This window comes from Magallana gigas, chromosome 6, assembly GCF_963853765.1.
Source record: "Magallana gigas chromosome 6, xbMagGiga1.1, whole genome shotgun sequence".
NCBI classification, from domain to species: domain Eukaryota; kingdom Metazoa; phylum Mollusca; class Bivalvia; order Ostreida; family Ostreidae; genus Magallana; species Magallana gigas.
In genome coordinates, this window is record NC_088858.1 from 26,101,375 (window position 1) to 26,127,329 (window position 25,955).

At 32.2% G+C, this 25,955-nt stretch overlaps 2 protein-coding genes across 2 annotated transcripts in view; one reads left to right on the forward strand and one right to left on the reverse strand.

Moving 5' to 3' along the window:
- Positions 1 to 4,549: 4,549 nt before the first annotated feature.
- Positions 4,550 to 9,992, reverse strand: LOC105346771 (zinc finger protein 830). Its single transcript, XM_011455479.4, has 9 exons — positions 9,835 to 9,992; positions 8,192 to 8,291; positions 7,847 to 7,952; positions 7,472 to 7,502; positions 7,108 to 7,298; positions 6,415 to 6,524; positions 5,706 to 5,783; positions 5,395 to 5,471; positions 4,550 to 5,261 (listed from the first exon to the last, which is right to left on the reverse strand). The coding sequence occupies exons 1-9, from the start codon at positions 9,951 to 9,953 to the stop codon at positions 5,102 to 5,104; spliced, it is 972 nt and encodes a 323-aa protein (XP_011453781.3). The 5' UTR covers positions 9,954 to 9,992; the 3' UTR covers positions 4,550 to 5,101.
- Positions 9,993 to 10,079: 87 nt separating this feature from the next.
- The window catches only part of LOC105346772 (uncharacterized), a 31,245-nt gene continuing 15,369 nt past the window's right edge, over positions 10,080 to 25,955 (forward strand). Inside the window, exons 1-4 of the mRNA XM_011455481.4 lie at positions 10,080 to 10,217; positions 14,201 to 14,903; positions 15,667 to 15,874; positions 24,947 to 25,082. Coding sequence (XP_011453783.3) covers positions 14,234 to 14,903; positions 15,667 to 15,874; positions 24,947 to 25,082 — 1,014 coding nt within the window. The 5' untranslated portion in view covers positions 10,080 to 10,217; positions 14,201 to 14,233. The remainder of the gene's footprint in view (positions 10,218 to 14,200; positions 14,904 to 15,666; positions 15,875 to 24,946; positions 25,083 to 25,955) is intronic.

Consider the following 25,955-nt stretch of genomic DNA (forward strand, 5'->3'; position numbering starts at 1 on the left):
ATGAAAATCAAAAAGGTTTTTTGAAAGGGAGATACATTGGTGAAAACTCAAGACTCCTATATGATGTTATTCATTATTGCAACGAGAATAAGGTCCCAGGACTTGTCCTTCTTATAGATTTTGAAAAAGCTTTTGATTCAGTTTCATGGAGTTTTATGTTTAAAGTACTTCATTTTTTTCATTTTGGGGAAATCTTTATAAAATGGGTCAAAATATTATTTTCAAAAGCAAGTCTTTGTGTTATTCAAAATGGGTTTTTTTCTGACTTTTTTGAGATTGGAAGGGGATGTAGGCAGGGTGATCCAATTTCACCATACTTGTTTATTCTATGTGCCGAAATAATGGGTATATTGATCCGAAATAATCTCAATATTAAAGGTATAGTTATAACAGGGAAGGAATATAAACTACTACAATACGCAGATGATACTGTTTTACTATTAGATGGTTCAAAAAAATCATTAAAAAATGCCTTATCTCTTATTGATCAGTTTGCAAAATACTCAGGTTTAAAACCCAATTATGATAAAACATTATGTGTTAAAATAGGTTCACTATCAAATTGCAAGCAAAATATACTCCCAGAGGTTAATATAAGATGGTCCCAGGAGCCGTTTACAGTTCTTGGTATAACCTACTGCATAGACCTAAACCCTATAGCCATGCATGAATTGAATTTTTTACCTAAACTATGTGAAATGAAAAAACTTGTTGCTTCTTGGTCGAAACGTCTGTTAAGCCCAGCTGGAAAAATAACTGTAATAAAATCTATTATTTTGCCAAAAATTATCCACTTAATTATTGCTCTTCCAAATCCTCCGTCTTGTTATATGAAGGAGTTAGAACAACTTTTTTTCAATTTTATATGGAATAATAAACCTCCAAGAGTGGCAAAAAAATGTATCACACAAAACTATGAAGATGGTGGACTTAGAATGATAGATCTAAACAATTTATGTACAAGCTTAAAGATCACATGGATTCGTAGATTTCTAAATTATACTTCCTCTTGGAAATCACTATTACTCAGTACGTTGCCAAAAATTGAAAACATTTTTTTGTATGGAAATATGTTTACAAAAGTTTTGTCAAGTTGCTGTACAAACTTGTTTTGGAGAGATGTATTTGATGCTCTATTTAAATTTAGGAAAATTGTTGAAACCGAAGTGTCTGAATCTGTTGTTCAGCCAATCTGGTATAATGAAAATTTTAAAATTAACAACAATTTTTTTTTTTATGAATGCTTGGCTCAAAAAGGTGTTCTGTATGTATATGATTTTTTTAGTACTAATGGTCAAATACTGCAATATGAAGATTTTTGTGATAAATTTGATGTACTGATTCCATTTACAACCTATTATGGTATTGTCAACAATATTAAAATGTTAAAACTGCCCTACGATGTAAATACAATTATGTTCAACAATCCATATTATCCAGTTTTCTTAAAGCCAATTCTCAAAAACATAAAGGGTTCAAAAGAGATATATGATATAATCACAGCTACATCCTGGGAAAAACCAAAATATGAAACTAAATGGGAAAATGAACTTAACCTTGATGTAGACAGATTTTGGTGGAAATTACATAACCGTGCAATTTTTAAGATATCCACAGATGTACAAATTCAATGGTTTCAATACAGAATTGTTCACAGAATTTTAACTACAAATGTATTTTTGAAAAGAATTGGAATTGTGCAATCTGATTTATGCTCTTTTTGTGACCTTTATCCTGAAAACTTGTCCCATATATTCTGGGAGTGTACTTATGTTGAAGAACTATGGAATTCTTTTTTTGAGTGGATTAATGATCAAACTAATATGATGATTGATGCCAATATTGTTGATATTTTGTTTGGTAAACTGTCAAAGCACAAAAATATAATCAATCTTTTGATCATGCATCTTAGTAAAACGCCATATTTATAAGAAAAGAAATAACAAAATGTTACCGTCTTTCGAAGGCTTAAAAAGAGAAATACTGTATTATAGAAATTTAGAACTTTATATGTATAAAAAAAATAACAATGAAGACAATTTTTATAAACGATGGGATATTTTCTCTTCCCTTCAATAAGTGTCCTCTGTTTTAATTTACACTTGGGATACTCTATTTTTTCCAACTTCCGCTTTCTTTTTTTCTTATTTTTAAATTTGAACAATCTTAGTATATATAGTTACTCTGTGTACACAACCATAAACACTGGATGAATGTGTGTGTATATGCAAAAAATGTCCTATGTCCAGCTTTTTTCACAATGATATTGTAAATTTGATGACTTCAGGGCCTCCCAACCCTGACATCAAATAAATGTTTAAGTTGTCCGGGACAATAAAATATTTAAATTAAAAAAAAAACAACTTTAATCTATTTTTAAAAATATACATGTAATAAAAATGTTTACATCAATTAATGATGTCTTTTCATTTACTTTTGAGGTAAAATTTGTGAAGATATTGTGTGGGGATACACTGAAGAGGGCACAAACTCCATAGACGGCACTGGTTGATATCAGACTTTAAAAGAGTAGTTGTAAATTTAACACTTAAAGGAATAACTGAAAGTTCATTTGATGCAAGGTGCAGATGAACAGATGAACAGTAATGACAATTTCTGTTTTTCAACTCCCTTTATAAGAATAACTGAACAAGAGAAAAGCGGTCAATGTGACAGCAAACCGAGTTTTCTTTTGTGTGACTAGTATCCATAATCTATTTGTCAACCCTGAAATGATGTGCACTACCTATCCAGAGAAATATGTTACTCTATATACAATACTTTTTGTCAAAATTTTTTCCATAAATTATCAGAAATCAAAATCCTAGCAATATGCACACTTCTGATATATGTACAATTGATATGCGAAAGAAAAACTTCCTGTCATGAAAACTGTAGAAGTTATCTGCATGTATAATAGGGGTACCCTATATGAAATATCAATTTCCTTTGGAAAACCTGCTTTAAAATGATTCATTGCAGAATGAGTTTACATCACCTACCAACACAGATATTGTATTTTTCCTGCAATGTTTGCTACCTCTATACAGGTACTAGTCTCGAATACCAAAGAAAGCATCCTGTTTTTAAAATATATTTAGCTACATATACTGTTTTCCATTGTTAATTCACTTTCTTTACAATTAAGGCACCTCACTACACCTAGAATTATACTTTTAAAGACTACATCACAAGATGGCGATTTAAATGTTTTGTTAAACTGTTTATATCGTTTGATTCATTTGTATATCGTCGTAGCTCAGTGTTTAAAGTATTGGGTTTCTGAACCGCAGATCATGAGTTCGAATCCGCTTGGAGCTTTTGTTCATGTTAACTGAATCATATTTTTGAAAATGTAAAAAATTTTATCCAAAATTGCACATTTTTTTGCCTATTAGACTTGAATACTTCCTATCCACTAGAAAACTGACCAGTCAGGAAGGGCCCCGCTATGACAATTAATATAGAGAAGTGAAAAAAACTTTGAATTCCATCATCTTTATATTCACTATGATGAAAAATAAATGCCTGGCAGAAGATGTAAAGAACTGGAATATATAGGATCTTGTGATTTGTAGTTGGATATGATTTTCATCCAACAATTAAAGTGCTTTTTTCTTGAGCCTTAGTGAGGGGATAAATCACACAAGTTGGATAAAAGATAAAAGATTTTTTTTTCCAGAAATGACAGAATGGGGTTATTATCTGATTACCTGTTAAAATTAACAGCATTAAGGCAAAAAAAATGAAATAAATAATTAAAAAATAAGATAGTGAAAAAGGATATTTTAATATATATCTTGATTTTAGAATTCAATAAAATTATCATAAATCATTGTGTCAGTATTTTAACAAAAATAAAATATGAATATTATATTTTAATCCATATTTGAAAGAATGTACACAATACTACACATCATTCAAAATTGACCTTAACTTCAAAACAAAGTTCATTTGCAGACACAGGCAGTGCAGTAATTAATCTCAATGTGACAGATAAAGATAAAGCTTAGGATTTTCTTCCTGTGGAAGGTTAATTAATCCCAAAGGACAAATATTGCACAGCCTTCCATGTATACAATGGTAACATTCTCAGCAGTTATCTCTCTTTCCCAATTCACTCTCAGTAGTTATCTCTCTTTGCCCATTCATTCTTATGCATAGTTAGGAATCTACCCCACCACCCCAGCTCCAAACCAGAAGACATAGAGAACCAAACTTAGCATCAAAATATGTATTTCTGCCTACTGAACTACCATACCAAATTTGAACTTGATTGGGCAACCATAAAAAAAGTTATTAGAAAAAAACAGGAAATTTGTGGACGGAAGAGTGACAGACAGACGGACGGACAGAAGGACGGACGGACAGAGTGATTACTATAGGGCACCCGCAAATCCTTGCGGGGCCCTAATTATGATATCTATCATAATCAAGTAATTTTCTGCTGATTTGAGAAAATATTTCACGGTGTAGTGAGCCACCTTAATTACATAGACATTTTCTGCCTTGGGCAATATCTCTTCATTTGAATAAGCTGAAAACCAGCTGAGTTTTCCATAGTTTATTTGTTAATATTATATCCAAAAGTGAACAATGATAACAATTATTTCTCACCCTCTCAGACCCTTTCATATACATTCTACACATACAGATGTAAATCATTCATACACATTCAATTCAGCACTAAAGTCTTTGTTTACTAGCACAATGAATCATTATGTCAACAAAGTTCTCTATTATAATTCATTCATACACATTCAATGCAGCACTTTCTTTACAAGCACACTGAATCCGAATGTCAACAAGTTGCCTCCCTTGGCACTAAATGGCAGAGACAATTACTACCATGTGTACTAGTTTAGAGAAAGTCATAAAGTGGCTTTCTATTTTCTTTTTCAGGTACAAAGATGCACAAGAACAGCGCTTGAACAGAATAGCCGGATATGTAAAACTTGCTGAGTACACCAAAACTCGAGCATTTCTCTTTGAATTTTAAAGGAAAATTCAAATTTTCCCTTTCTGGTAAAAAAAACCCTAGCATGTTTATTAAGTATTTTTCCTATGATTTTTCAAAACTCTTCCATAAGCAATAAGATATTCATTTTAGAGTTTTTGATCGCCAGTCCATGAAATCCTCTAAATCTTCATCTTCCACATCTTCATCATCACTCTGTTCTTTAACAATGTCCTCAGAGGTTTTCTTCTGCATTATTTCTTCCTTTTTTATTTCTAGATCATTGATTTCCTTCCAACGATTTCTAAAAAGTTTGAAAGAAAAACAGAAAGTTCAAATGAAAAGCTCTCACCTTTTTCATAACTGTTCTCCACAAATATTACTAATATTTATAATAAAAGTATTGGTATTAGCTAAACAGGTAAACATCAACTTACATTTGGTCATCAATTTCATCAATATTTCTCTCCACATTAACAATTTCATCTTCTTCCTCCATAATGGCTTCAGAAACCTGATGAACGTAAAGGTTGTTATAATTTACTTATGAAATCAAACTTTGAAACATCACATGGGCAAGTAGGTACCAATACATGAGAAAATGAAGTCTAACTATTGACATGCATGCATATATTTCAACATCTTGATTTCCTAAAGTTTGAAATGTAGAGATTAGAGCAATTTAAATTCTGCTGTATGGCTGTTCACTGCATTTAAATGGAAGCTAAATGTGACTACGGTAACTCACATGATTCTCCTCTTTAATTGCTCTCTGAAACATTTCCCATTCTTCATCCAACTTATCCTTGTATTCTACTTGTCGCACCTGTAAGAAGAAATCAGTGAAAATAAATATGTGTATGTAACTATTGCACACTAGAATAGAATGCTTGTTTATTTCTTATTCTGTGACTTTGAATTCAAATCATTACTTATTCAGAAAAAGTACTGTAAATTCCTAATTAAACGCGAGGAATTAATATCCGCTTAAAATTGCAAGAGACATCTCACGGATTTTAAAATCTCGTTTTAACTTTTCTGGCAGATGGCAAAAACTATGATAAAAATCTGGTGTTTGCGATTTCATATTCTTGCCATTAGATGCAAAATGGTTACATCGCGGATTAAGTACTCACAAAAAATAAGAAATCAACAGCATTCAATTTTCAGAAGTCACATACAATGTAATTTTTTTTTACAGATTGATTAATGTGTGAAGAAAATAGTTGCAAACAGTATCCAATTGAACTGCTGACTATTTAAAACTAACTAGACCCCAAGCAAATTTATTAAATAAAAATACATAAATAATATTCACTTAAAATAACTATATTTATTTATGAATTTTCATATTTTAGAGTAATATAGCATCTTTGATTCAACAACCCTCCAAAAATTACTCACCCATGATATTGTTATCATTATATTAGTAAACTTATACTTAAACACATTCAAACCTTAGCATCAGCCTTAGGATTGTCAAAGAATCCTTCCGGTAAAATGTCAGCCATGGTTTTAGGTTTCTCTTCTTTAATTTCTTCTTTTTTCACTCCAGGGTCAAAGAAATCTACAAGATTAAATCATGTTTTACAACATACATGATCATAATATTACAAATAGTTAAAAACTATATATTTTATTGCTAAGCATTGAAATGTGTTTAATACCTACAAATATATCTGGAAAAGGGAGATAACTTTACATTATATTCTTATTCAATCGCAACTTATTATGCATTTCAGCAGAGCTCAGAAGATAATGGGTTTTTTCTGAACTCTGTAGGAAAGGCCTGAGAAGTTGCAAATGTTTTTCTAGAGGACAGGAAGCGAATGATACCAAAATTCAGAGTTGTTGTTTTTTTGGTGTGTGTGGGATTTTATAAAGAATTTTAATGTAGGTCGGCCATGTAGTGTAAATATGAATGTATACAATGAACGATGTACAGTTGAGCTCTGTTATCTCAATCCAGATGGGACTGTTTAAAAACTTCAAGATATCTGAGTATTCAACATATCAAGGGTAAAATTAAGTGGTTGGGACTTACAAATCACTTCGACATATCAAATGTATTCAACATATCAGTGTTTGAGATATCGAAGTTCAACTGTAGAATGTATTACAGTTTTAACTTATTTGACTGAGATACAGACCTGCTGGTAAAGCTGGATGTGACAACTGGACTGACTTCAGTGATGAGGCTGCAGATGTTGGAGTTACCTCCCTTCCCTTCCCCTCATCTTCATCCTCCTCCTCCTCATCTGAGGAATATGAACTCAGACCTAGACTGTTCTGTTGTCCACCAGACGACTTGGGTTTATTGTCAAAGAAGTCAGAAGGAAGGCTGTAAACATGGTACATATTCAACAGGTTAATAATGTGAGGTAAATCTGATGATTTTTAAAGAGATGCCTCAGAATATATTACTCTGTCATCTGCTTTTGAGATTAAACAGTAAAATCTAATTAAAATTGAATATTTTGTGATATCTTTTGGTGAAATTATCCTTCGTCTTACCTATTTGATTTCTTTGAGGAATTTCCATTTTCTATAAAATGCAAGGAAAATATATATTAACTTATTATGGTAGTAAAATACAGTAACTAATTTTAAAAGATGGTTGGACTTGAATATTAAAGTTTCAATAAATGGTTATATGCATAATTTAAAACAAATTAAAATACAAATTCATTTGAGGTGTTTGATTGAAAAAAAATTATACAAGCCATAACTTCATGACTTTTTATTTTAACTGACCTGCCTCAACCTTGGTCTTTGGACCATTCAGTTTTGGTGAAAAGTGCTTTAAAATAAAGTACTTAGAGATATATAACTAAAATCTTGACTACACCTCTTTGTGTACATGCACTTTTGTAACAGTATAAAAGTCACCTTTTTGCTTTTTCTGTGGAATTGCGGGTTCAAGAAATTCAGATTTTCTTTTGATGCCAGGATCAGGTGGTTTAGCAGGTCCAGGTTGTGATTTTATTGCTAATTTCTTATTTTAAAAAAATCAATGAATGAGTCAGTTTGAAAGATATCAAATGTTAGAGCCTATCTGAGAGACAAAGACTGCAATCACAAAATTAAAGGGTTTTTATTTTTAATGATGAAATATACACTAGTGTCTTTTGCTTGTTTTACTGACAGAATGACTGGGAAATCTGTTCAATGAAGCATTACGATTGGAAATAAATTCGAGATGATTATAGAAATAAAAGATATGAAGAGACCTACTTCTTTGTGTTGTCTCCCCTGTATATGAGCATTCCAAAGAATGTTCGATTTGATGACTGTGTTGCAAAGAACGCATACTAATTGATCAAGGGTGTTGTATCTATTGAAAAAGTGTTAAATGTTAGAATAGGCGATATGAATTGTACTTCAATATTTATCTATATTTCTATATCAGGTTTAAGCTGCAAGCTGATCTATAAAAAAAAACCAGGGAAGAGTTCAAATCATAAATAGAGTGTCATAAAAGAAATACATTGTCTTTTGGGGCTTTAAAGTTTCTTGCATAAGCAATGAAGTAAAAACCCTGAAGTTTTCAAAACATTCTGTTTCTATTCTACTAGTTGGACCATGGATATTGGCCTGGATAGCTCAGTAGTAGATCTCCTGAACTGATTCCCAGTCCAGCAGCAGCCATATGTTTTCAATAAACAGCAAAACTCGTTTATAACGAATTTCAAGGGACCATAGAAAAAACTTCGTTATAGCCATATCGCTAAACGTTTATAACGAATTCGTAAAAAATATTATAGCGAATTCGTTATAAAATAATTAAGGGTTTATCCGGCTAACATTTTTCTAAACTATCGTAAGTTATAAAATTAGTATTACCGTCATATACAAAAAATGTCAATATTACCATTTCATTTCAATTTTTAAAAAAATTCCGTATACTACTTGAATTTGAGTATTTTATATATGCATCTTAAAATTGCATGTTTCTTCAAATGAAATTTGAAATGGAAAAAATTTGTTATTAAAATGATAAAATACGTTAAAATTTTGCCAGCGGGGGTCTTAGAATTACTTCGTTATAGCCGTAAATTCGTTATAGCCGTGTTCGTTATATACATCAATTTTCTAAAGGTTTATATAAGAAATTTGCCGGGACATGAATAATAATTCGTTATAGCCGTAAATTCGCTATATCCGAATTCGTTATATTCGAGTTTTGCTGTATTTATATGCTCATTCCTTTCCTACCACAGATGATGCCATGGCCTTCTTAGGTCAGGCAATCTAGATAAAAAAGTCTGGTCCATAGGCGCTTCCCAGCTAATTTTGTAAATGACAAACAATGTCTATTTATATGTCTGCCCTCTATACTATAAATGTTGATTTTATAGTATAGAGGGTAGACCTATATAAATAGATATCGATTGTCATACACAAAATTAGCTGGGGAGCACCCATGGGGTCGAAGATTTTTTGAGGGGGGAGGAATGAAGTGGTTGGGGCTACATGGACTGTGGGTACATTGTCCTGGATAGCTCAGTAGGAGAGCTACCGACTAGAGTGGCAGAGTTTCGATTTCCCGGTCCAGCCATATGTTTTCAATGTATTTATATGCTCATTCCTATTTTCCTACTACAGTACTATTAATCTAAATATTTATTTGGAGTGACGTAAGCATTTCAAGTGTCTGTATTTATTAAAATCATTTATAGCACGCCTTTGGTCTGAATAAAAAACATGCAAATATTCAACTCATTTAAGTTAAAAGAGCTCAGAACCAAAGCATATATATATATATATATCATATAACACGTGTTGTAAACATCAACAAGCACAATCCATGCACCGGTGTAACTATTTTACCAATAGTTGCAATTATCATTGTAATTATTATAAAGCATTGCACATACTTAGCAAGGGGGTGTGTCACTTTAGTTTTGTTGTCTTTAGACGCCTGTTTTTCTTTCATGAGACGCTTCAAATCTTCTTTTGATACTGCTTTTTTCATGGTCTTACTTTTGGACGCCATTTTGAAATTTTTAGAGAAAGCTTATTTTCGTACAAATGACTTTTGTTGGTATTCTACACATGAAATCTTATAGATAAATTTAACAAAATATTTTGATTTATGATTATTTATTTGATGATATTTCAGGTATTTTATTGAAAATGAAGATGTTTTTGAGGTTTTGAATGATATACGGAACTAAACATTTGTTGGTTCTACTTGAGATGGAAAAATTTGGTGGGAAAATGTCAACTGGATGACAGCAGCAAAGCCCGAACAAATAAAGTATGTTTACTTACAGTTAGCTTTATATACAAATTACTTTCATATACTTTGCCTTTTATACGTATGCCTTTTCAATGTCAATCCATGTGTACAGATTGTCACGTGTTCAACACGCACTAATTACATAAAAACTTAAAAGTTATAATATGTTTACATTTCATGTTTTGTTCCTATTCAAACAATATTTTATGACATAGCTTTAAATATGCAATCAATAATATGCATTCATATGTCAAACTAATCTATGATAAAATATATCACTGTTTTTTGTCACAACGGTGATAACTTATACACCAGTATACATTTACCATGCATTCATTGTAAATAGAGGAAATGTTGTTATTAAATTATAAATGTAAAAAAAAAGATAAAGAACAGCGTAAAAATGCATTAAAAACAAATCAACACAGTTTTTCTGTTGAAACAATCACTTATATTTAATTTTTGAATGTTATCTGCTTGCAATACATTCATGAGAGATTTAAAGTCCTGAATGGTTTGATCGATTGATTCATTTGCAATGTTTATGATAAGGTTTTTTTTATTCTTTCTATCATGTAAGTTATTGGAGTCGATAATGCATCAAACATTTATGAAAGGTTCAGGGTTTTGATAAGATTCATTCTATACTTTTATTTTGTTGCATTTATGGCAATATATATATCAACAAAAATAAATTAATTCTTTTATTTGCTTGATAAAATATGTTCGATGATTTTTATTTAGATTGAAGTAACCCAATTTTTTAAAGGTCTTTCTAACCTTGCTTTGTTAAATTATTTTAATCCACTTTAAGTGGATTAAAATCTTGATCAAATTTGAAGTATGCCCAAAAATAAGTGCAAGTGAATTTAAACCATATAGCAATATTATTATTAAATATGGATAGTAACATTAATTTCACAGACAGATTAATTACATGTATATTGATATTAGTAATTGATTGTGCATGCAATTAAATGAAAAATTTTCAGTTTGGCATTGAAAATTAAAGCATATAATAGTACTAGAAAAAATATTTGTATCAATTTAAGTGATGACAGAAGTATTGTAGAAAAAGAAAAGAATATTAATATATCAATAATCAGACAGGATCTATTTATCTGCTAACTCACTGTGTCTCAGAAAGCCAAACAGATACCATATAACAACTCATTTTCAGAATAGAATAATGAGAAATTGGAGTACATAATAAAATCGGGAAATGTAATGCTGTTTGAAAAATCCTGGTTTGCTATTTCTATAGTCATGAATCTTAGACACTGAATTTGAACGAAAAAAAAAAACGAAAAAAAAATTGAAAAATGATTGAAGATTAACGGAATGTTGAGAATAAAAACAAAATTGCTCTTTTATGTATAAGTTAGTACATTACATTTTTAGCTCACCTGAGCTGAAAGCTCAAGTGAGCTATTCTGATCACATTTTGTCCGTCGTCCGTCTGTCCGTCCGTCTGTCCGTCTGTCTGTCTGTCCGTCTGTAAACATTTTGAACTTCTTCTCTAAAACTGCTTATCCAATTTCAACCAAATTTGGCACAAAGCATCCTTATGGGAGGGCAAATATAAATTGCAAAAATAAAAGTCCGATCTGTATTCAAAGCGGAGAAAACCTTGAAACTGTAGAAAAAGGGGGGTGCATTTTTAAAAATCTTCTTCTCAAGAACTACCGAGGCAAATTCAACGTAGTTTAGCATAAATTATCCTTATGGGAAGGAAAATATAAATTGCAAAAATTAAGGGGTAATTTTGTTTCAAATCTAAGTTATTACGAAAATAATAATAAAGGAAAGGCGTGTTTCAATCAGTTTAATAGCATCGGGCTCGGCATCCGATAAAATGGGTAGGCAAGACTTGGCCTGGGCAAAACAAAAGATTGGCAGTTATTAATCTGCCAATCTCATTAAAATTTCAGGATATTTGATGGACTAGTATATTTGTATTCACTGTAGATATTGCTGCAAAATAATGCGTATTTGGAATTGACGATTGCCGATCTGCCCCGGCATTTATTTTGCCACGGCACGGGTTTGCATACCCATTTTACCAAGACTCGTATTCCATACTTCTAAAACGAGGTTCTTTGTTTAATGCAGCCATGACATTATACGAAAAAGGGTCGATCTGACTATGATGAATTTGCTTGTTGTGCAACAGTTCGCGTATGAAGGGAAATTTTGAAACATGAAAAATATATTGGTGCCGATTTTGTGAAGTAAATTGAGGCTAAATATTTCAATGCGTTGACAGTTTTCACACATGACGTTGGTGTTAGCTTGTTCTGATTTTCGTTTCGTTTTCATTATTTATGCTTTGTAACCTGGAAACTATCGTCTGTATTTCGTGATTTTTACGTATCAAATCAAACAGAGACTTCGGTAAATCAAACAGTTACGTTAACTGTTTACCTGCACAAATTAAGCAAAATCGGATGTAGGGGTACTGAAATACAATTCATTCTATCGGTAATTCGGCATTATCGTTTGCGTAATGGTAGATTAATGCAATAGGTTTTGTTGAGATGCTCGACATTTTCTCTAGTTTATTCAGTTTAAATAGAGTTTGATATCGCTTACGGAAATATGTAGGTATATACATGTATATATATAATTCATTATACATGTAGTGCATGTTTCTTGTATTTAATTGTTTACAATTTCTATTTACTAACCATATTTGAGTGTTAAGCTTCGAATTATAAGCAAGATACAGAGATTAGCTCACAATTCTATGTTTGTACACAGATCTTAAAAGCTAAAGATTAAAAAAGTAAAAAAAAATTGTCAATATTTATTACGAAAATTTTCAAAATCTGTTCTTCCAGAAACCAACTTATTGAATTGTAAACTTAACCTTTTTAGCTCACCTGAGGATGGGGCCACAATGGGGGGGTCGAAGTTTAACAAGTGAATATATAGATTAAATCTTTAGAAATCTTCTTCTCAGAAACTAATCGGCCAGGAAAGCTGAAACTTGTGTGGAAGCATCCTCAGGTAGTGTAGATTCAAAGATGTGAAAAACATGACCCCTGGGGGTAGGGTGGGGCCACAATGGAGGGTCGAAGTTTAACATATGAATATAAAAAGTAAATCTTTAAAAATCTTCTTCTCAGAAACTAATCGGCCAGGAAAGCTGACACTTGTGTGGATGCATCCTTAGGTAGTGAAGATTCAAATTTGTGAAAATCATGACCCCCAGGGGTAGGGTGGGGCCACAATGGGGGATCGACGTTTCACATAGGAATCCACAGTAAATCTTTAAAAATCTTCTTCTCAGAAACTATTCAGCCAGGAAAGCTGACACTTGTGTGGAAGCATCCTCAGGTAGTGTTGATTCAAATTTGTGAAAATCATGACCCCTGGGGGTAAGTTTGGGCCACAATGGGAGGTCGATGTTTTACATAGGAATAAACAGAGTTATTCTTTAAAAATCTTCTTCTCAGAAACTAATCAGCCAGGAAAGCTGAAACTTGTGTGAAAGCATCCTCAGGTAGTGTAGATTCAAAGTTGTGAAAATAATGATCCCCAGGGATAGGGTGGGGCCACAATGGGGGGGGTGTCAAAGTTTAACAAAGGAATATATAGGGCAAATCTTTAAAAACTAATCAGCCAGATGATTCTTTATAATTGTTAAGACTTTGGCCCCAGGACAATTCTTTGGCCTCACGAGAAGGTTCAGAGTTTGATGTACGTTTATATCCCATATATAAACTATTGTTACGGATCTTTTTTAGAACTGCAATACTCAACATATGATATGGCTATAAAATCATCCTGTTAGAAAAGGGACTAATGATTATAAACATAAGAATATCCAGGGGAAAATGGATTTTATTTATACAGGATTTACATGAATTATTGTACATTGTCCAGATAGTTTGTATTATGACTCCATTGAGCTGATTTTATCATACCTATTGTTCCTCAGGTGAGCGATGTGGCCCATGGGCCTCTTGTATATGTTAATAACATTTTTATTTTTCTAGAGACTGAAGATGTTTAGCAGCTAGAATTCAAAGATGTTAACCCTTGGCCTAGGATTGAGAAGGCTATGTTGTCTTTCTAAATGCAGTTCATCCAAATTGTTGTTCATACAGAATTATGACTATTCCAGTCAGCAAGAAAGTGTTCAAGATGTTATAGCATCTATCATCAGAAATGCCAAAGATAATGACTCCCAACTTAATGACAGTCTCCCCAAGAGTTCGAAGTCTAGTCCAACAAAGAGGACCCAACAGGGATCCTCGGGAATCATTGCTGATAAAAAATACGAGAGTGAAAGGAATAGAAATGAACAAAAAAAATCTGCTCCATCTTCTGATATTGCTAGTGAACTAGAAATTGAAACCGCAGAACCAGTTGTGATTCAAAGGAAGAAGGCACCTGTTGCAAATCAACCACTTTTGACCAGAAAGGTCATGCAGGCTTTGCGAAGTTTAACAGATGATGAAGCTGAAACTCTTGCTTTTATAAAGAATGTGAAACTTTCACAACCTCTGGTTCCAGAGCAGGAGGAGTATCTAGAGAGGTTCACAAGCTTTGTGCAGGAAATGAATTTAAGAAACTTGCCGGCAGTCACTCGCATTATCAGTGCAACTCAGACAGACTACCAGAAGTTCATTCTTGAGCAGTGGAAGTTAAGGATGGTGGAAGAATTGGGAGTCCAAGGGTTCGAAGAATACCAGAAAGGTTAATTATACCATGCAGTCTGTTGAAGTTAATTAATATGAAAAGAAAAGTGTTAATACTTTTAAAGTTCTCTAAATCACCTTGTTGATAAGGCAGAATGATTTTTTTAGAGGCAGGGGGTGGGGGTGTGGAGGCCACTAGGAGGCCCCCATAAGTTTCAGGGTGAAGCAGCTAGTGCCCTTTACTCCTTTGTCCATCCAAGACTTGCATATTTTATCTACCCTTGGTCCAATCTAGCTCATGCTTCACCTCTAGGGTGCCTTTTGGTAAAAGATGTGTAGTTGCCTTGAACAAAGTTTCTTGGTAAAAAGCCAAGGTCCTATCAGACCTCTGAAAATCTGTGTCTGGACCAAATATTCTCTCCTTGCCAACGAGAGATATTGATAAAAGTTGTAGAACTTGTTTGCCAATCATTGTAAAAAATATAATTCATTTCATTTTAAAAATATTCTCTTTCCTTTGTCCTATCTGGCTCATACTTCATATACCGGTACCTGTAATATATATTACATACTGCTTGTGGCTAAAGGATGTGCATTAAGTTTGAACCACATTTTGAGGTCAATGGTGAAGGTCATAGCAGATCTCTTTAAATTTATTCCAGAGGTTATATCTCTGGAAAACTTGGTTTAAAATATCATAAAATCTATAGTTAGATGATATACCAGTACTTTAGTTGAAAATATGTTTTGAAGTTCAAAATGCTATATTAGTATTAGTACACTGTATATAGTATTGAGATAACAAATTCTTCTTTTTGCAGAAAACTTTGAAAAAGGACACAAGCTGCACTATGCCATACAACAGAAACTCTTGGAGGAACCTTTAGAGGTTACCCCAAACATCGAGGGATACTGGAAGAGTCTTCAGCTTGTCCTACCAGCCCTAGAACATGTGTACTCCCTGGAGGATAATGTGGTTCACCCATATCTACATTACAGGGGCATATTTGATTGCCTTGCCATTTACAGGTATGAATCTAAAGAAGAATAACTCTTTTGGTCTTGTGGTATTCAAGTTCTTTAATCTTTATCCCATTGATTATCATCATACTAAAGATTATTAGATAGTGTTTATTCTTCTTTTAATACGGCATATGAAATTATATCTGAAAATTAAAAGGATACTTTTTTTACTTTATTTACTTTTGTCCAGTGAGTTGTAATAAAAACACAGTGAATTTGAGGGTCCTTCTCCAACATAAAGGCTGAATATTTTAGGTTTATTAAGAGTTATCCAACTTTACTGAGAATTGGACATGGCTTATTACCATACCAGCTAATCAAACATTCACAGAAATTTTAAATAATAATATATGGTACAACATGCAGATCTCAAAATAAAAATTGTTTTTGCAGTGCTCTATATTATAATTTTGGACTGAAATCTTAAATGTATCTAAATATAAAATGCAATATTTCCCCGTATTAAAAGATAAATGAAGTACCTGTACCCACTCAACATAGATTGAAAAATAATATTGATAAGTACCGGTAGTTAAAAAACAGTGTAAATAAAGGGAAACTTGTATCTTTGAAAAGTATATGTAAATTGTAGATATGTGTGTGGTCACAGCAAGGAGGTATGAATGTTAGAAATGAGAAGAGTCTGTAGGGGCTCTCTTTGATACTAGATCTTGGTCGTATTGAAGGATTTCTTCCAGAAGCATTCATTTAGAATGGCTTGCGGCCCATCCTTTGGTTGTTTGATGCTTTAAGCCATTTCCCTAAATATCATGTCGCAGAATCCAACTCCTTCAACACTGGTGTTGTTGTTCTATATCTGGCTTCATACCAAACAATGCAATACCAAGTGCAGGAAAACAGTTTCATGTATACAATTCATGTGAATGAAAATTCTCTAGGGGGGTCGTTCAGTATGAATGCTTCGAGGTTGGAATGAAGGGCGTTTTTACATATTTCAGTTAAAACTGATGCAGCCATACGTTTTTTTGTGTCGTCAGATTTTTGTCTTCTCTGTAAATAAGTGCATTTTAATTACTTCTTCAACAGTAGTTCTTTCCCTCCCCATCATTTCTTCAATATTACACGTGAGTAATTGCTTCTAAACATTCTTTCCTGCCAGGAGAGATATGTCTTGAAATATGTAAATGAATCTGGTAAATGGGAATGGTCCTATTACATTTTTGTTTGTTTATTGGGTCAACTTTATTTTTTTAACCCCCCCCCCCCCCACCTTTTCTAAAATTGCAACCTACGATCAAAGGGTGTACAGTGACGTTGAATGATGTTTGTAGGTCAAGTGTCAAGGTCATATTAGATCTTGCAATATTCTTTTTTTGAGAGCATATATATACTCTCCACTTGGCCCTGTTTGGCTCCTATTTCACATTAACACAGCTTTTGGGTTAATGGTATGCAGTGACTATATATATATAATTGAAGCAAGTCAATGTGAAGGTCATACCAGATCTTTTTATAATCAGTTTTAGACAATAGATTATTTCCTATTTGCTTAATCTTGCTCAGTTGAACAAAAATGTCTGTATGTAAGGGGTAATGAGATTGAAATAAAAGTTGTATGCCAGCTGGAAAATTTATAAGTTATAGGTCAATGTCAAAGCAAAATTCTCTGAAATGCTTTTCATCCTATTGTCAATTATTTAAGCAGGGCCCTTTGAGATGGTCACTATCTTAAATAAGTTATCACATCATTAATAGATAACTTTTGGTAATTTTGGATTTAAAATCTATCACCACAGTTTCAATTTGATACACCATGAAAACTGAATCTGTTGATCATTTCACTCATTATAAAAAATATATTTATGGCCTGTCTATTGGTATGATGTTACATGATATTGTAATGCTGTACCAAGATTAAAAAAAAATCATCCAATGTTCCTTCATTAAGAAAAAAAAATAACTCAGAAACAGGAATCCATTGATGTGGAAAAAGTCAATTATGGGATACTTAAAAAATAATTGAAAATAATTTTATTATCAAACCTGTTTTTTATTAAAAGTAATGAAAGATGAAAGACAACTTGACATTTATTTCTGTAATCTGCAATTTTTACATCAATATTTATGATGATACCATCTTCTTCACTGATGGAAAGTTGGATGTTTCATTTTGCTAACAGCTTTTATTTTTATGTCAATGAATATCTCTGATTTGTAGGTTAACGAACATGTAATCTTCTACTGTCTGTTGAGATTGAGCAGTGCTCCATTTTCAACATCGTCAGCTCAAGTATTGACCCAGTTGATTCCAGCATAGTGATCAGGTCTTGATACCCTGAATCCCTGGGGATAATGGGTCCAGAATTCAGTCCTTGACATTAATTTTCAAATCATTGTGCTAATAAAAGGAGCTAAATTGTTCTAGACCACTGCGAAGAATTTTTGTTTCATTTTAAATTGCACTTTAGAAAATAAAAGCTACCAGTAAGATGTTGAGAGGTATTTTAGCCTCTTGATATACATACAAACAAATGCGAAATTGAACAAAATTGAAAATTATGTAACAGCCAGTTGTAAGTGTAGGTTTTTTGCCATTCCATTTTTGCTTCATAGGTAAACAGTTCATGTTTGTAATCAAGAAATGTCACTTTGAGTTAAAATGCTACTTTAATTAATGGACCTTTGCTGCTATACTTGGATGCCAGCATGTTCTCTTCTGTGACTACGAGGTGAATTTTCTAGGATACAAAGTTTTCTTTATGAATAGAGAATATTGGGATTACGCAATGTGATAGCTTTAAGGTTTTCCTCGAGATGAAATAATTAACATGTTGATGTAATTTTTCAATTACAAATGTACTAGCTTTTGTTCCAACTGTAAGCAATGCAGATTTGAATAGCTCACAGGAGTTGAATGATTAAAACCATTAGTAATATGATCACCTTATTGTCATCAAGCAGGAATATATTCAGCTCGTATGAAAGATACTTATGAGATTATCCCATTTAAAACTTAGTGTGAATGATGCAAACTTGGTTGAACAGCAAAAAATGACATTTCTTAAAGCTTATGAATAATTTGTTAATGAAGAATTTATAATCTTCATATAATTTTGGCATAGAAATTTCTTTGCATACAAAAATATTTCGATCAAACGTTCAATATAATTTTTGATATTTTAAGTTTTGTCTGTTTGGAATTTGATTTTTACGTCCACTGGCAAGTAAAAACCTTTCAGTAGTCAAGAGAAAATGAATTGAAGAATATTTTTGATGTGATCTAAATCTTTAAATTTCTATAGTTTCAAGCATTCTTTTTCTTTTTCACAAATGACTTTAAAAATCATTTCTGACAAGTGACATGCACCCAAGCTGCTGTGAATGTCATCTCAAAATTGGATGATAATCTACCAAAAACAGCTCCTGTAAATTCCGACAGTTAATTAACCAGTACCAAAGCAGCAAAATTCATTCTAGGGGGAAACGAATCTGTAAGTAGATGCAGATGATGACAAGTTTTTCACAGAGGTAAGTGGCAATCAGGCCGGCTCTACGACACCCAATCTGTTTACACTATCTGCGGTGTCAAGATTTCCACCGAACATGATTGGTTATTTTACTTTCTCAGCTCTGACTAATGAGACATGAAGAAATAGATGAGCTGACAAATTGATGCTATTATCTCAACTTTGCTGAACCATCTATCACACTGTGGTCCCTCTCTTATCAAGAAATATTCCTGTCCACCCAATTTGGACACATTGGAAATGGACAAATGTCATTTGTGTTTGGGTACAACATTCCTGATTCTCCTCTTTTTTGATCATTCGAATGCAATGTATTATGGTTTTTCGCCTGGATGTCGGCTGTCATCAAAAATATATACATTTTACAAGCCCAAATATTCCAATTACCATGCAGCAAGCTAGAAGCTTGTGTGACAAAAATGTTTGTCATGTCTCTCCAGCGACATCAGGCAAAAAAATGTTTTATAGGTATATTATAATCTCCCAAATTGATCCTATTCAGCCCTGTTTATAAACGACCAAAATAGTTATCCCCAAACCTATGAATATGATTAATTACAAGAAAATGAAGATTCAGAATTTTTTAGTTTATATGGGTGCATGCATTTAGGATTTTAAACCTTCCCTTTGGCTATCCCTTCCATTCTGTTAGAGAATGTTTCTTTGATATTCATTCGTAATGCAAGAGTTCATTTTTTACTACTCCCATCACCATATTTTTGCACTGAGAGATTTTCCATACTTTGTTGTTTGTCAATTTTCAAAGTCTTCACATAGTATAGAAATTCTAAAAGATGCAAAATGTTTTTCCTAGCATTTTTTTTGTTTGGAAAGTACCCAAATCGTGTGGCAGACGGGCACCAAAAATACTTACATTGTTGTAATTGAGTAACAAACTATCTTTCTGACGTACATTATCAGGAGGGTTAAAAAAAAATGAAGCTCTCTGGATTTTCAAATCGATTAGATATATATGTGCCAAAAATACTTCTTCCAGATTCTTAGACTTTATCAGTGAAAAGAGGGTTAATTAATTAGATGAATTCACCTAAGTGGTATCTTCATTTCAAAACAAGTGTTGAAGAAGCTCTCGAGCTATTATGCAATTAGTCATCTCCTGGTCTACTGGGGAGAAAGCTATCTCGGAGGCTTTTGATGATGCTCTTCAAAAAAAGAGCCAAAAGTGCTATCAGAGATGTGTCTCATATTCTTTGAAAATGTCTAGTGTTTCTGGTTGTTTCCTGAAATTAATACCTGGGTTCATTATGCAGTTGAAGCATGGAAAAGGAAGTTAATTAATCCAGACAAGTTTAGTTCACATGAGCAGAATTTACGCAGACTTTCCAAAGTCCTTTTGAAATATATCAGTTATTTTCACATATCTTATTAAAATTTCTCTACTTTTACATGTGTTACAGGAAATTATTCTGATATACCGGTACATGTATATTCTGGGTTTCTGGGATATATATTGGATGTAAGTTCATGATAAACAGGTGTTTTTAACATCTAGCTAACAAAAATTTCTGTTTTTAGTTCAGATGCATGTATAAAATCTAGCTGATTTGTTACTCAAAGAATTTTTTTGAAATGTCATTTTTATAATCCTTTTCCTGTTTAGTGAATACTCAGCAAGAAAAAAATGAAATATTTGTAATGTGTTAAATTATTAAAACAAGCAAGTATTGTATCTTTTAAAATGTACAGGTCTTCTAAATACAATCTCAGCCGGGTCACTAAATAGATTTCAACAAAATCAGTGAAATTTTGGACTTAATTTTATAACATATGTCAGACTCTGGGTTTCATTCAATAGATTTTGATTTTAGAAATATAAAACCATTTTTTTTTTTTTTTTTCGATTTAACAATTGTTCTGTCGAAATTCATTTGCATTGTATTATAAGTGTTCACTGGCGCACACAAAAAATCAAATATAAGGATAATAATGATTTCCATGCTATAAAAGCTAGGGATTCACAAAACATGTATATTTATTGGAAATCCAACAATCTCATTGTTACAGGGATTGTTACATGAAGGATACTTTGAAAAAAATAATTTGTAAAATCCACCCCTTGCAAAATGGTTCTGTACTTTACTGATAGATATTTCATTTGACAGTCCAATTTTCATTTCAAAGATGTAATATATTGCTCTGTCAAGTTACTTGGCACATTTTCAGGCTGAAATCTTCAAGTTACAAATCTCTGACATAATAACCTTTGCTCTCGGATATGATATCTGTCTTCCTTTCTGAAAATACAAAAGGAAAAGTCCACTCCTTTTTAGAAGATTTGACAAATGATGTCACATTAAAACCACTCGTGTGATGCTGGTACATCATTGCTGTCATTTATATTGCTTGTTTAAATGTGTCACTTGCTTCTTTATATAAAATGTTGCTCTTAATGAAAATAAATAGGTTTCAGACTTTGTGAACTACTTTCCATTGTTAGATGTTGGTTACAATTTACGGTTTTTTGAAATAATTTTGGAAGCTGATGATACTGTATATAAGAAGTAGAATGCTTTAAAAGTGAAATTCTGATGCATAGAATCCATAAAAAAAGTTGACATTCCATTACATTAATGGACGTATATATTGAAACACATACAGATCTTGTAAACTGATCTATAAAAGCTTTTTAGACTTCATATTTATTGTTTCTACATGCAGAGATCTGAAAAGTAGACATATAGAGGCTGAAAGGTTGGAAAAGTTGACCTTGATAATGACCTTGCCAATACAAAGATTTGACCTCATATGACCTTTTTATGATATACATAGTTCAATCAGCTGGTATTTTAGTTTATTTGTATATTTTTAGAAAATAAATAAGAACAGTTTTTTGGTCACCTGGGTCATTCATGTTACCAATGGCCACTGGTCGTTATGCATTGTCAGTTAAAAATTTTACATTTTTAAAATCTCCTTAAAAACTATTAAGTCAGTTGTGACCAGTTTTGGTTGAAGCATCTCTCGGATAAAAAGAATTTAGAATATGAAATTTAGTACCTTACCACCAAAAGGGCCTCTTGGGCAGGGTTAAAATGAAAAAAAAAAGGCCAGCTTTTAAAAAAAAATTCTTCTCTACTCTCACAAATTTTGAGAAAAAACTAAATTGCATGATTAAAATGTCCATGAAACCCTCTACCAAAATTGTGAAATTCATGGTGCTTGAATTAGGGGTTTAGACCCTAGGGTGGGACCAATTATGGCCATTTAATGAACATTGAATTTGAATTTTAGAAAATCAACATCTATACTACTATACAAATTTTAAAAAAACTAAACCATTGCTGTAACCTAGCTATTTTTTGCAAACACCATCATTTTGGGACAGATTCAGTTTGTATTTTGACTATGGACCAGATGTTCAATGTAAAGGATTAATTTATAAAACCATGCACAACTGCAAGTCAAGAATGTGTATGAGATCATAACATGCATTTGTTTTTAAAAAACCAAATATATGTGCATAAATTAACACTATATTTTTGTAAATAAATCATTTTAATAATGATCAAAGTTCAGCTTGAGATTTTCTTGTCTTTTTTATGTTATTACAGCAGAAAATATCTGAGTCAGATTTTGATTAGCAGGTAATTAAACCCATTTCAGAAGTAGATGTAAATCTTGATTTAGACTGAAAGAAAATAGAGACGTTCTTGGCCAGAGAATTTGAGAGGATGAATGTTAATGATGGCGGACTAATTAAAGTTGAGGAGATTTATATCAGATTGCATAATGCAACTTGGAGTCTGAACATAAAACTATTCATTTACCAAATTAAAGTAACAATGTTTGAAATTCCGTAAAAATAGCAGACACCTGCTGCTTTCAGATTTAGAATCTAGAGGATTTTTTCCCTGATTTTTTTTTTCTTTCGAAAAATAGAAGTATTAACAAACAAACTTTGCATGATTAATTTGAAATGAACTGCCGCACCGCACAAAATGCTTGGCTTATATCCGATACCTGTAATTTTTGAACTTGCGCTTCCAATTCTTTAACAGCATGATGAAAGGCGAAGGAATGAATTATCAAGCAAAACATGCATTTATATAAATCTCAATTGTCAGCAGGTGGCTGCAGTTTCAATGCAAATGGCTGCATGTGATGCGATAAATTATTGGATAATTAGAGGTGGTGGTAGCCAAGAAATGTCATGTCCAGACACCCAGGGATTCTGCCGCTGTTGAGTGATTAGGGTTCCTTCCTAGGTTCAGAGATAGTCAGAAAGAGAAATTGCACTTGGCTTGAGCCATGTTTCTATTGTGATATGGCTAATGTATTTTTGTTAAAAAATGATAAAATTCAAAGAGAGAGAGAGAATTTTTTTATGATTATGATGAGCTCCAAAGATAAGGCAGGTTTAAGGGGTTCAATATGATTGTTGGTTTTAAGGATTTTTGTATTCACTTTAATTAAGAAAGAAGATAATGGTCTCAATTCACAGAAGATAACATTACTTTCAGTGGAGTTACTGATTCCACATTTTTTAAAAGAAAAATAAGAAACCGCTTGTCTGCCAAAGTTCAATTGTATATAAACTTTTTTTTTGAGTCTGTTGTCGATTTTTCAAAAGCATTTCTTTTTTAGACCTTTTAGCCTAGCTGACAATATTCTATTATAGTACATGTATATAGTTGAAGTTACTTTGACCACTTATTTTTCTATCTTTAACTATTGCTAGCTTCTTATGGGTTTTCATTACAAGAAAGAACAACCTGAATTCTCCACTTCAGTCTCAAGTTTTGTTAAATGTAATTATGGTATATACTATATACAGAATAATATAAATGTTTTGAAGTCTTAATTGTAAGTCACTTAGTTTTGCATGAAAAGAAGATTACTTGAATTCTGTACATGAATTCTGACAATTTTAAACTGAATTAATTTGGTTGGCTAAGATTACTGTGTTACTGCAAAAACTGTGAAAACTGACCCATAGAAATATCCACATGTACATCACAATACCGTATATCCGGTGGGTTTTTTTTGCGTGCCACAATATTTGCGAAGATGGAGGAAAATCTGATACATTTTTAATTTGCGTCAGTTATTTTTTGCAATTAAAAGAGTTTCTAATAGAAAATGATACAGGATATAATTTCTGTGTATTTAATTATTTGCGATTTAAAAGAGATCGCAAAAAAAGAGTGAAAATTAGATCGTCGCAAAAATTACCGGATATACGGTATATTTTGTTTTGTTAAGTAAAACACTTTAAAAGATAACCATAAAGTGTACAGTTTGTTAGTCATATGCCAGTATATCAAAAGCATGACTAGATATAAACTGAATGTGATTATTAATTGTCCTAAAAATATGGTATTAAAATACGAAAACTAGACTTGTTATTGATGACAAAAACGCACTAATTCTTTTGTCAAATGTGATATAAGAATGTGAGTCATAATTAATGCCTCTTTGAGAAGTTTTTTCCCAGTTTTGTTGTTGAATCAGATGGGAACTGTACGAATTGTAAAGAATTAAATCCTTCATTAAAATGCAAGAAAAACAGGTTTAGGAAGGCATTAGTCGACATTTCATTAATCAGCTGTACTCTTTGTGATTTGCGCAGGGGATGTGCATGTGTCATCGACTGGAAGACGTCTTCAAAGCCCAAGCCCACCTTGAGGGACACTTACGACTATCCGCTACAGATGGTGGCTTATATTGGAGCCCTCAATCAGTCAGATTATCTAGTAGAGAGAGGGGTAAGGAGATCAAAATCAAAGAGTTTTCCAATTTGTCTTAAACTAAATTTCAACATTTTGTTGTTGCAAGTGTCCATACACTTAAATTAGTCCTTACAAAATGATCCATTATTCACAGGCCATGATTGTGCAAAAAAAAATATTGAATTATTATAAGAGGAGGTGAAAGGACATCATATGGGGGTGATAGGTTTTTATTTATGAAGCCAGCTATTGAATTTGTATACTAAGCACACATATTGAGGTATTTCTTGCAAAATTCTGGGGCAAAAATCCAGTATTAAAACCCAGTTCAGAATGTAGAAGTGGGGAAGGTAGTACACGATATACACTATATATTTTCACTTAATTTTCATCCTTCACTAATTTCAATTCCTGAAATATATATATATATTTGTGTGTGTGTGTTTGGTATTTTAATCTCAAGATACTTTTGAAAATAAGTTGACCAAAGTGTTTGTAAATTATTTTATAATTTTACTTTGATCTTTGATTAGGAACTATATGTATGTACCGGTACATTTTTGATAGGTGCAAAAAGGTTTTGCAGTATTTATAGGCAATAGTTGCAGTGATGTTAAAAGGAAATCAACTTTGAAGTGGTATATTTTTAAGCTATCTTGAAGACAGTTTATCTACTGAGAGTTTTTGTGAATTTTTGTTTTCATTAATCCAATAATTTAAGGTCCTTTAGTGTATTTATTGATAACATTAAAGACTAGACTATTTTGAAGCACAAACTTTAAAAGAAAATATATTCAATGATGAAACAGCAAAATTAGGATGTTCTGATATTTGAAAAATCTTTGATCTTATATCATTTGCTATTTTTGCTTATATGTGGTTCATCTACTTCTTGTATGTAATATAAAC